This window comes from Globicephala melas, chromosome 2 (assembly GCF_963455315.2).
Source record: "Globicephala melas chromosome 2, mGloMel1.2, whole genome shotgun sequence".
Lineage (NCBI taxonomy): Eukaryota > Metazoa > Chordata > Mammalia > Artiodactyla > Delphinidae > Globicephala > Globicephala melas.
In genome coordinates this window covers 18111800-18123989 of record NC_083315.2, presented here as the reverse complement: position 1 = coordinate 18123989, position 12190 = coordinate 18111800, and the positions used below count along the sequence as shown (strand labels likewise).

At 39.4% G+C, this 12190-nt stretch overlaps 1 protein-coding gene across 4 annotated transcripts in view; it reads left to right on the top strand.

The window, feature by feature from the left end:
• The window catches only part of CUL2 (cullin 2), an 85084-nt gene extending 76534 nt beyond the window's left edge, over positions 1 to 8550 (top strand). For 2 of the 4 annotated variants that reach the window (XM_030837059.3, XM_030837058.3), the window contains exons 18-21: positions 1133 to 1335; positions 3520 to 3621; positions 5899 to 6015; positions 6783 to 8548. In XM_030837059.3, the coding sequence (XP_030692919.1) occupies positions 1133 to 1335; positions 3520 to 3621; positions 5899 to 6015; positions 6783 to 6914 (554 nt within the window). In that variant the 3' untranslated portion in view covers positions 6915 to 8548. Of the gene's footprint in view, positions 1 to 1132; positions 1336 to 3519; positions 3622 to 5898; positions 6016 to 6782 lie in introns of all 4 variants that reach the window. The other 2 variants (XM_060293170.2, XM_030837057.3) reach the window with 2 other exon arrangements.
• The last annotated feature ends 3640 nt before the right edge of the window (positions 8551 to 12190 follow it).

Below are 12190 nucleotides of genomic sequence, written 5' to 3'. Positions count from 1 at the left end.
AAGTTAGCATAGGCATCTGTGTGGTCATAGTAAGCTGGAGAATTGACTTATATCCTTTAAAGTCTTTAATTACATAATGAATTAATATATATTATTAAATAATAAAGGAAGCACACAATCTTGATCAGAGTTACTAATTACCACTACTAACAGGGAGAATGCAGCCTCTGGGGTAAGTTCATGTAACATACAGCTTCCTTGAGTTAAAATATAGAGCCCTAAAACCAAATCTCATGCTGATATAGTTTATAATTCATTAACAGTCAAATAATGCAGGATGTGTGTGTGTGTGCTTGTGTAAGAGAGAGAAAGAGAAATACAATCACTAAACCATAACTTTATTCTTTAGGAAGCAGTTCTTTGACTTGCATTAACTGTTTTTACATGTTGCAAATGCATAACTGTTTTACACACTGTTTGTTAACAAGCTCTTCAGTGTGCTGCCCCCTGGAATGGGTAGAACTGTAGTTGGCCTAAGCCTGATGTACCTTTCTAGCTCTCAGGGTAGTGTAGGGTCCAGAACATTGTTATTCCATCAACTATTTCAACAAAATAATGCATCTGCCTGTTTGTCTCTCTTCCCATTTGTGTTTGTTCCTAGAAAATTACTGGGGAGAAAAACATTATTTATGAAACAAAATAGCATTGTTATATTTTGGCAGAAATTATGGTTTAGACACTTTAGTACAGGTGTCCTCCTGTATGCTTGAACCTTCCCTGGGGTAGATGAGATACACACACAGGAGGCAGTTGCTGGTAGCAGGCTATCATGCTCTCCCTTTGTCTGTCTGTTTCTCCTCCTACTTCCACCTCTTCTTACTTTTTTTCTGCCTGAGTCTTAGCCTTCCTATTACTATTTAAAGACATTGTTTGAGCTTACTGGTAATGTTATGATAGCTTAACCATGACTTATACTACATACTCAAAACTAAGAGCCGTCCCCTCCATCCCCCCCACCCCCGCAAACAGATGATTACATTGCTGGCAGGAATAGCTTTGCAACAATTTAACCAAGAGTTCTTGGTTCACTCTTTCAGGAGAAAATATCTGAAATAAACAATTATTACTGAGGTAATTTTGGAATGCTTCTTTGAATGCTGAGTTTATTGTCACAATTTTGTTTTAATTGTAGGTGAAGTTAAAATGAACTATTTGGGCAAACCATACGTAGCTATGGTCACAACATACCAAATGGCAGTTCTTCTTGCCTTTAACAACAGTGAAACCGTCAGCTATAAAGAACTTCAAGACAGCACTCAGATGAACGAAAAGGAACTGACAAAAACAATCAAATCATTACTCGATGTGAAAATGATTAACCATGATTCAGAAAAGGTATGGGGTAATAGTTCAAGGAATTTAAGCATTATAAGTATTAAAGCTTTTTCATGGGATGTTTGCAGTTTTAAAAGTAAGGTTATAATTGTTAATGCCCTTTGTTCTTTGAGAAGCACTCGAATCAGCTACATTACTTCAGGCTCCTTATGGCCAAGAACTTGAGGCGTCACAGAGAAGGCTGTCTAAGTTGGTACTCGTGTGCCCTTTATAGATTGATCTTATTTGTCCTATACTGTGACAGTTTACTGAAAAATTATTAAAGAGTTGACAGCAGAAGGATTCTGGTTAATTGAGGTTTTAAAACTGTAGTCTGTCCTAAATCTTGCTGGGTTTTTCCCCCCATATGTTTAGTTAATATTTAATTACATGGTTCTGTGATAGGAAATGACAGCCTGTTGATGTCTATTTATACACATATTTAATATGTGTAACTCCATCTCAGGTGCTGTCACTCTCATGTCCCTGAATTTCAGGACTCAACTAACCCCCATATATATATATATATATTTTTAATTAATTTGTTTATTTTTGGCTGCATTGGGTCTTCATTGCTGCATGTGGGCTTTCTCTAGTTGTGGTGAGCAGGGGCTACTCTTCATTGAGGTGCGGGGGCTTCTCATTGCGGTGGCTTCTCTTGTTGCGGAGCACGGGCTCTAGGTGCACGGGCTTCAATAGTTGTGGCACACAGGCTCAGTAGTTGTGGCTCATGGGCTCTAGGGCACAGGCTCAGTAGTTGTGGTGCATGGGCTTAGTTGCTCCGCGGCATGTGGGATCTTCCCGGACCAGGGCTCGAACCCGTGTCTCCTGCATTGGCAGGTGGATTCTTAACCACTGTGCCACCGCACAGTGGAAGTCCAACCCCCATATGTTTTTAATATCTGTCCTGAGAATTAGCAAGCTGATAGTATATTCCTTTTTTCTTTATAACTTTTTTTTCTAGTAACATGTTTTTGTTTTTAAAGTATGTCTTGGATATTTAAATGGTTAAAAAAGCAACAGATATGGGTTAAATTTCCTGCTTCAGATTATTGTGCCGATAAGAAAAAAGTCTTGTAAATGATGCTTCATTTTAATTTTGGTTCATGGCCTACGACTTATTTCTCTCATGAGTTCATTTTGCTAATGATGACTTTCGTAGCCTATAATTGAACAGCTCTAAATGGCATATATGCTGAAATTCAAATCAAGCTTTTCTTAATTTTGAGAAACGATTAATTTTTCTGACTTCAGAAACTTAACAAAATATTAAGTTCTTAATATTAAGGTTTTAATTAAGTCAATGAATTATAAGTAAAAGTTTTTAAGTTTAAAATTTTAAGTTTAAATTTTTAAGCTTAAGTGCCTAAAAAGTTAAGTATTTTTCTAAAGCATGTTATTTTTACTGCCCAAAAATGTACAAAATAAATATTGATAGGTTGTTTGCACATTAAATTTTAATTATGAATCTGGCATTCTTTAATAGAGTTTCTTTGGCTATTATTGAGAAAGTGCCATCTGCCAAGTGCTTCGTGGTCCTGCTGGTGGACAGATTCCACCGTATGACATGCGTGGCTTTCTTAAGCCCAGTAGAGCTTAAGAGCTAAAAATTGGCTTAACAACTTCCACTTGAGAAAAGTCCACTCGCTTTTGGCAGAGTGAATAAAATGGGTGTTGAGGGCTGATGTCAGAATCACACCGGGGTGGTGAGGAAGTGATGCTTGTGTGCCATTGGAACCAGTTGGCTTCTCTAGTCAGGTTATTTTAATTGGTATTTTGTTACTGCAGCATTCCAAAAAAAAAAAATTTGGTTGTTTGGTTTTTCAAAATGTGATGGAAAACTTATGAGCCTCGCTATTTCATAAAAATTTAAATGTTAAAATTCTGTTTAAGCCAATGAGCTTGACTCTCGTCAGATTTATCTGGTGGTCATGTATTAAACAGTTGGGCCAGAAAATAGCTTTATTCTAAATCTAAGCTGATTGAAATTCTATCAAGCATAAAATTAGGAAAGAATTGTTTTTTCCTTCATTGTTTGACAGAAGACAATTATTTTTCTCTTAAATAATATTTATAATGTAAAAGATTACGAGAGTTGAGTCTTTTTTCCTTGGTCATTATTTAATTTCATGGCATATTATTTGCAGCAATTGTTATTTAGTGATTTTATTTTTATAAATGTAAATGAATTATTTTTAATTGTAGGAAGACATTGATGCAGAATCTTCATTTTCATTAAATATGAACTTTAGCAGTAAAAGAACAAAATTTAAAATTACTACATCAATGCAGAAAGACACACCACAGGTAAATGCTTTCTAATGTCGTTTCTTTTGGAAATATTTAAGCATTGGACTTTACAAGTGGTAATATTGAGACCAATGCAAAACTTTTCATATCAAAATTATGATACATCTTCTCTGGTTTATTTTTTGCATTGACTAACCTTATAAACAGTATTTTAGATTTTAAAAACAGTAGTATAATGAGTATCTTAGGGAAAAGCTATCGTAGTTTAGTCATATTTGCTCTTTTGTTTTTGTTTTTTTCTCCCAGTTTTAATAATTGTCACACAGCACAGTATAAGTTTAAGCAGTACAGCATAATGATTTGACTTACCTACATCATGAAATGATTATCACAGTAAGTTTAGTGAACATCCATCATCTCATATAGATACAAAATTAAATAAATAGGAAAAAAACTTTTCATTGTGATGAGAACTTGTAGGATTTCCTCTCAACAGCTTTCATAGATAACACAGAGCAGTGTTAATTGTATTTATCATGTTTACATTCCATCTCTAATCATCATTTATCTTATAATTTCTTATAATAATATCTTATAACTTCTGACCCCCTTCATCCAATTTCCCCTCTCCCCACCCCCACCCCCTGCCTCTGGTAACCACAAATCTGATCTCTTTTTCTGTGAGTTTGTTTGTTTTTGAAGTATAATTGACACTGTGTTAGTTCTTGTTACACAACATAGTGACTCAATATTTCTGTACATTTCAAAATGATCCCCATGACCGGTCTAGTTACAATGTGTCACCATACAAAGATATTACATAAATTACTCCACACTGTACATTCCATACCCATGACTCATTTATTTTGCCACTGGAAGTTTATAACTCTTAATCTCCCTCACCTATTTTTCTCTTCCCCTCATCTGCCTTCCTTCTGGCAACCACCTGTTTTTTTCTCTGTATCTGTAATTCTGTTTGTGTTTTGCTGTGTTCGTTCATTTGTTTTGTTTTTCAGATTTCACATATATGTGAAATCTTACAGCATATGTCTTTGTGTGACTTATTTCACTTAGCATAATACCCTCTAGGCCCATCTATGTTGTTGCAAATGGCAAGATTTCATTCTTTTTTTACGGCTGAGTAATAGACCATTGTGTATATATATCATGTCTTCTTTATCCATTCATCTATTGATGGGCCTTAGGTTGCTTCCATATCTTTGCTATTGTAAATAATGCCACAATGAACATAGTCATATTTGCTCTTAAACTGTATTAGCATATATGGATTTGCTTTGTATTCTTTCCAAAAATTTCTACCTTGAATAGTAATATAATCTCATATTTTTCATTTGTAAAATATCAGAAGGTTTTACAACACATTTTTCAAAGAAAAGTTGTAGAAAATGCTTCTCAAACTTTCCTGTGCAAATGAACCACGGGGGATGGTGTTAAAATTCAAATTGTGAGCTTGTTGGTCTGGAGTGGGGTCCGACCCCGGGTGAGCCGTTTGCACGGTGAACATCTGCTGTTGCTTGTTTCACCTCAGCAGCAGTTGTTCTGGGGCAGCCTATTCATATCACTGAAGTTTCCTGATTGCCTCCTATGTGCCACCCTGACCTTGGGCTCGGGGCAGGATGTGAAGGTATCAGAGATAACAGGCCGCTCCAGGGACTTACTCCCCCATGGGAGACAAATGTTAATTGCTGTTAAATTTGAACCCTAAAATGTTCAAGATCTCATTTTCCTGTAGGCTAACGATACTAATTTGTAATATGGATTGTATTTTCTCTTTTAAAAGCTGTTATGAGATCCCTACTGATGTGGCATTGCCTGCTTGTGCCTCTCCTCCACTGTCTTTCCTTGAGCTCCATGCAGAGAGGCCCTTCTGGCCCATCCTTGCTGGCTTCTCTGCTGGAGTCAAATGGAGCCCTTCACAGCTCTTGCCCTTGAAGCCTGCTCCAGTGTGCACTTGGAGCCAGTTACTAAAGTCTACAAGCTTTGTGGTATAAGTTTTTACTCATTGATAGGACAGCAGTCTTGAAAACTATTACTCTGTGTCACTTAAGTTCTCCTTTATTGACTACTTGCACTGAGTACAATTTACAGTAGTGTTCATTTTTTAAAAAATAACCTTCCAACTTTAAGTTAAGAAATTATACATAACTCACTGTAAATATTCTTTTGGTAATGGTTATGTTATATTGGGCACATAATTGTATAATTTGATTCTCAGTATTGATTGGAGATTTATTTAAACTCACAAATAAAATGAGTTAAAAACAAGTGCAGTGAATTAATGTCTCATTGGCTTTTTTTGTCCTTGTAAAACAGGAAATGGAGCAGACGAGAAGTGCTGTAGATGAAGATCGGAAAATGTACCTCCAAGCTGCTATAGTTCGTATCATGAAAGCACGAAAAGTACTTCGGCATAATGCCCTTATTCAGGAGGTAAAAGGGGGAAAAGTCCTCAAGACCTCTTGGGGCAGAGGGTATTAGGATTAGGAATGTTTCTTTGTGAAGATGTTACAGAAATAATACGACTCCCAAATAACATAAAGAAATGCTTCATTACTTAATGAGAACAGTACTCACTTAAAATTTCAGTATTAAACTCATGTTTGAATTTAGAGGTCTAAGTCTTACCGATTCAGTCTTGTGTCCAGTTATTGAAGGACATGGACCACATCACACACTCACTCGTTCCATGAATACACGAGCATCTACCATGTGTGGAGCACCGTGCTGGTCACCATGGGGTGCAGAGCAGCTCAGGATGTGGCTCCTGCTGTTTTGGAGTTCAGTCTAGTAGGGAAGAAACGCGTTATTGAAATAATATGGGAGTAAATATAAAATTACACTCACATGCAACAAAGAAAAGGTATACAGTAGCATGAGAATGTGTATAAAGGTCTTGACATGGGGGTGTGGCGGAAAGCTTTCCTGAGCAGGTGTTACTTCAGCTAAGAGCTGAAAGTTTAGTAGGGGTTGAGTGGAAGCTTGAGGGGTGTATATGAGTAGTTAGATAGATGAATTAGTTTATGGTTTAATTTAGTTATATATGACTATTATTTTATTTTGCTGTATCCATGTTCTTCACAGTTTTTATCCCTTCACAACGTAAAGGTCGGGCTTTTTCCTTAGTTTGCATAAAAAGTTATTTGCTCCAGTGCCCCCCTGGTGAGAAGAGCACTTAAACATCCGTGTCTCTCCCACAGGTGATTAGCCAGTCAAGAGCTCGGTTTAACCCTAGTATCAGCATGATTAAGAAGTGCATTGAAGTTCTCATAGACAAACAGTACATCGAACGCAGCCAGGCGTCAGCAGATGAGTACAGCTACGTAGCGTGACGCGCGCACCCCCGGTGTGGATGTGAGAAGGTCATTGCCATCGCCATCCGGTGTGTCCTGTGGGAGAAAGCAGGCCTGTGCCTCCATAATTTGGCCATTTGGCAGCCCCTGTTTCTCTGCTGTTTACAACATCACCAGTGCCACGTCATGAGCGTCAGAGAAAATGCCTAGAGATATTTCAAGCTCATGTCATTATGACATTTCTTAAAACTTTATTAAAAAAGAATGAGTGAAGTATTGCTGAAATGTGGAAATTTGGCTGGGTACCATGCTTTTTCTCCCCTTCACGTTTGCAGTTGATGTTTTTTTTTTTTTTTTTTTAATGTATCTTAAAGGACATAAGATAAAAAACTTAAATATTGTAATATGACAGATAACCTAATAATTGTATCTACATTAAAATGACAAACATGATATTGCTGCTTGTCAAATAAAAAAATAAAGAAATAGAATGCCTTTTTTATGTGGATGGAATATCACAAAATAATACATATAAATGTCCGTGAGTTTTCAAAGCAGCTCATGCAACTTTAGTTGCATTTGTATCTGAACAGTGTAATTCACTTATACTCCTATTTAAATCCTACATGAAAAACGTCTAGATTGTTGTTTTTGAATGCATAAAGATGCATTCATCATAAAGAATGTTTTATTTTTATGGATTAGAACTACATTGGATTTGAGCATTTTGAATAGTGAGATTTAATTCCATCAAGAGTTTCTGGTGGTGTCCTGCTGCAGCTCAGAACCAAAAGTGAGGGGAATGTGTGTGACCTCACATGTGGCTCAGAAAGACTGTCATTCAAAGGTTGTCTTACTTTTGTTGCCACAGTGTGTCAGTTCTAATGTAGACTAATGCCCCGCCTCTGCTGCTTTCCCTTCTCCCTTCCTCTGGGTTGTAGGTGGTCTTGTGTTCCCGGTGTATTCCTCCCATACTCCTGCCTGCCTGTTACCCTTCCACCCCCTACCACGTTCACACTAGAGTCACTCTCCGACGTCACAGGTGTTCTTAGCAGTGCATAAGCTAAACACTTTTCTTTTTTTTGGTTTTTTAATCTGTGTGATGCGTTACACCAGCTGCCACTTGCCTAGACATGAAAGTCCATTATTTTGTTTATTATATATATCAACAGCACCATTAGAATGCTCTGGTCTGTTTTCATATTTGTTATCTATCTACCCTTCCCCCACCACAACACACACATACAATTTCTTTTAAGCTGAGATATTTTAAAGCATATCCTACATGTATCATTTCACTTACAATACTTCAGTTTATATCTCTAACAGAAAAGACCTTTAAAAAAAACCACAACCACAGTTACTTTGCTACACTTAACAAATAAACAGTAACTTCATATCACTTAATATAGGGTCCATATTCAAACTTCTCTTATTGTTGCAAAAATGGCTTTTCAGTTGGTTCGTTTGATGGCACTTCTAACTCATGTCTCTTAAGTGTTTAAAAAATCTACTGAGCTTTTAATGACTTCTATACTGTATTTCTCATTTTCCCTTTTTTCCCCCAGAGAGAAAATAACGGCAAACCATGTAATACTGTACGTCCACTGTCAAAAAAACAAACCTTTGTTTTTATAACTTGATAAAGTTTTCCAAATTGATTCCTTTTTTTCTTAAATATTTATAAATGTTAAATTAAGTCTTATCCTGATGCCTAATTGTCAAGAAAATATATTGAAAAATGGACAAAATACTTGTGCTGAGGTCGACGGAAGTGACTGACAGGAGTTGTTGTCCCACCCTTTTCCCCATTGCACCTGAAAGGAGACATATTGGAGACACGCTTGTCATGCCCTTCACCGAGCCCGCTCCCGAGAGGGCGGTGAGTAGGATGGGTTTAGCGCACTTTCTGCGGGGGAGCAGGAGCTTGGGAAGAGCTGAGGCTGTCGGGTGGGGTCAGGCAGTGGATGTCACAGTGCCAAACCTTGGCACACAGCTCTGTGCGTGGTGCCCAGTGCTGTGGGCAGGAGGGGTCGGAGCAACAGAAGGGCAAGGCGAGGGAGGAGAGGAACGGCTCTCAACGCTGTAGCTTAGAAAACGAAAAGAACGTGACCAAAACTTTCAGAAGCTAAAAAAGAAATCCTAAAGACTGAGGTGGTTAACATGTGAGCCAGGGATGTATTTTACAACCAAACAATGTGCAGCTCTTGTCAACACTTTGCTCTTTCCCTTCGAAACCAGATATTTGCATTGCTGCTGGAGGTGCAGGTTTATCCTAGGGTTTGCTCCAATACTTTACGAGAATTGCCTTAATATAAACAAAAGGATAGACACTCTGGGGTTTGTGTTTTACGTTATAACTTACGATCTTGATAGGATTTTATAACTTGTGTATGCTGTAATGCTATAACGTTCCTGTTAATTGTTTTTAAACCCTTATTGAAGGCAGACTGTGGCTGGTGCTTCCACATCTTATTTGTTTGATCTTCAGACAATCCTGTTAAATAGGCAGCGTTCCTCTCTTTTCGCAGGTGAGGAAACTAAATGTAGAGTGTTTTCCAGGAGTCATTGCCAGGAACTGCAGAACCTGAATTTAAAACCCAGGTAGGGGCTTCCCTGGTGGCGCAGTGGTTGAGAGTCCGCCTGCCAATGCAGGGGATACGGGTTCGTGTCCCGGTCCGGGAAAATCCCACATGCTGCGGAGCGGCTGGGCCCGTGAGCCACGGCCGCTGAGCCTGTGCGTCCAGAGCCTGTGCTCCGCAACGGGAGAGGCCACAGCAGTGAGAGGCCTGCGTACAGCAAAACAAACAAAAAACCCAGGCAGGACTGTGGACCTAATAAATACAGTCTATTTATATAGAGTAGCCTGTGCATTAGATAGAAATAACTTCATGTTGTACATGAAGAATAGTTTTTCCTGACTTTTCAGAATAAAAGTTTGTGTCTAGTTAATTTGTGATATAATAAACATTTTCTATTTTAGTTTCTTAAGGTACTTATTTAAGCTGTAAATATACATGGTTAAGTGACTTGGCTCAAAACTGATTCATGGCAGAGAGTACTTGTGAATTTAATATTTTACATTCACATGCACAAGTATAGAACATTTATTTCAAGTGCATATATTAAATGCAAGCCTGTTTTCAATTAGAAGTTTTTGAGCTCTATGGTAGCAATGGGTAATTTATTGAGCTCTTAATTTTTGGTCCCTAGGACAGATTCTTGGTTGAGCGAGATCAGAGTAAAGATGTGAGCTTTCAAAATACTACTCCTAAGGGCAGTTGTAAATGCGCCGTCGCTAAATGAGTGGAAATTAATACAGAAAAGCTCACTGGTTGAAGATTGGTATGTTCATGGAGCATACCTTAGGCTGAAGCAATTAAATCAGGCAATCCTAGGTGAGACGTAAGCCCCATTGGTTGGAGTTCGTTAAAGGTGGGGCTTCACTGATGGGCAGGAATGATTTTGACCTGCTGTGACTGTGCCCCCTGGGAAATAAAAGGTTTTCCTCCCCAGCCTTCATCCAATGTTCAGGCAGTCCCCCTTCCTTTGTCACCTAACAGCCATGCCCTGGGGCCAGCTCTTGTGTGGGTCCCATTGCTGCAACCAGCAGCAGCCAAGATACGGTCTGTGCCCACGTGGAGCGTTTAGACTTGGGACAGTCGGACGTGAACATGCCATTCCAAGTGTAGGTGCTCGCGAAGGGAACTCCTGGCTCTCGGAGGAGGTCTTGTAAGAGAAGTTGAAAGGCAGAAAAAGGCAGGAGAGTGCAGGGGCAACAGCATGGATCCCGAGCGGATCCAGAATACCTGTGTGCCTGAGCGGCTGGTGTCTACGTGGGTGAACTCCATTTGCGTGAAAAGAAAAAAGATGATGGTCATGTTTTCTTAGGTGGTGGGTGCATGAATATTCCTTTAATTATGGTGTGTAGTGTATATATTTCTATTTTTGGTGTTCGTGAACTGTTTCAGAGTATTTGCAAAGTTCAGTGGGAAATGGCTACGCTGCTTTCGTGTGCAGAATGGACTCTGGAGGGAGGGCAGAAGTCAGTTGTGTGAACGCAGGAGGCCTGGGCAGAAGCGGCCGTTAGGAGAGGAGCAGTGGCGCCCTCTAGAGGGGGCAGTGGATAGAGCTGACACCACTTCCCAGTGAGTTGGGTGAGCGAGGAGAGGGGTGAGTGAGATGACCCCAGACTCTTTCTTGGCTGTCACAGTGATGCCATCCAGTGAGATGGGGGACCTGGACGAGGCCAGAGTGGAGAAGGAGCGGATGAGCTCTGTTCCAGGCACCTCGCACACGACGTGCCTGTCGTGCCTGTGAGATAATCCAGTGGAGGTGGCGGTTGTTCGTACCGGCCTGGTGCTCCGCCTTGTAGATGCTCTGAACCTGAACCTCAGAATCCAATCCTGGAGGCTGCTTAATCCGTTCTCACTCCCCTGACTCTTTAGCCCTTGAATTAATTTCCAGGACAAATGCAACTAGAGAGTAACAGACATTTACTACCACACGAATACAGTACATACGTCTTAAATCATGAAAACAAGAATGAACAGGGATGAGAATATCTAGTTGTTTATACACGTTCTAGGGTTTGTCTTCCTAGAACTTCATACGGTGGTCTTTGTCACCCTACTTGGAGGCGAGGACCCGTTTGTAGAAGCAGCAACATTGAGCCATAAGTCAAAGTGCCATATGATCATTTCTTATGTTCACAATCTTTGTTAGTGTTAGGCACTTACCTAGAGGGAGGAATATACCTGTGTTTTGCGTTCTCCCGGCAACTTTAACGGTACTGTTTTTCAGCAAAAGGAAGAAACCTTTGAGAACCAACTTGTGGAAAAGAACTTAAATAAGAAAGGCAGGGTTTTTTCAGTTTTCGTTTATTGTTTTCTTTTTCTCCATTGTTTACTATTTATAGTTACAATAATTGAAGAATTGCAGCCTGTGTTGAGGTTTACAGCCATGGGGAGAGGGGTAAAGTGAGTGGGTTGCTAATTTTATCCTCTGTGGCCAGATCAGTATTTTCCTTGGAAGAACTTTGGTGTTGCAGGAAAACGATGGAAATGTTCTGTGACTTTTATAACCGCCCTGTTTAGGTATCATTACAGGGTGGTACTGTCCCAGCACAGCACTTGATCCTGTGCTGAGAGCCTGACCTTCTCAGAGTGGGTGGGTTTCATTAGTTTGTCTTCTGGGGAAGAAAGGATAGACACAGAGAAGCAAAGATCTACTTTTAGCAGAAATAAGCTGGTTTAACATAAACTGTACCTAACATGTGGCTCAAGGAGGTCACTGATGCAACGGAAGTCCTCTGA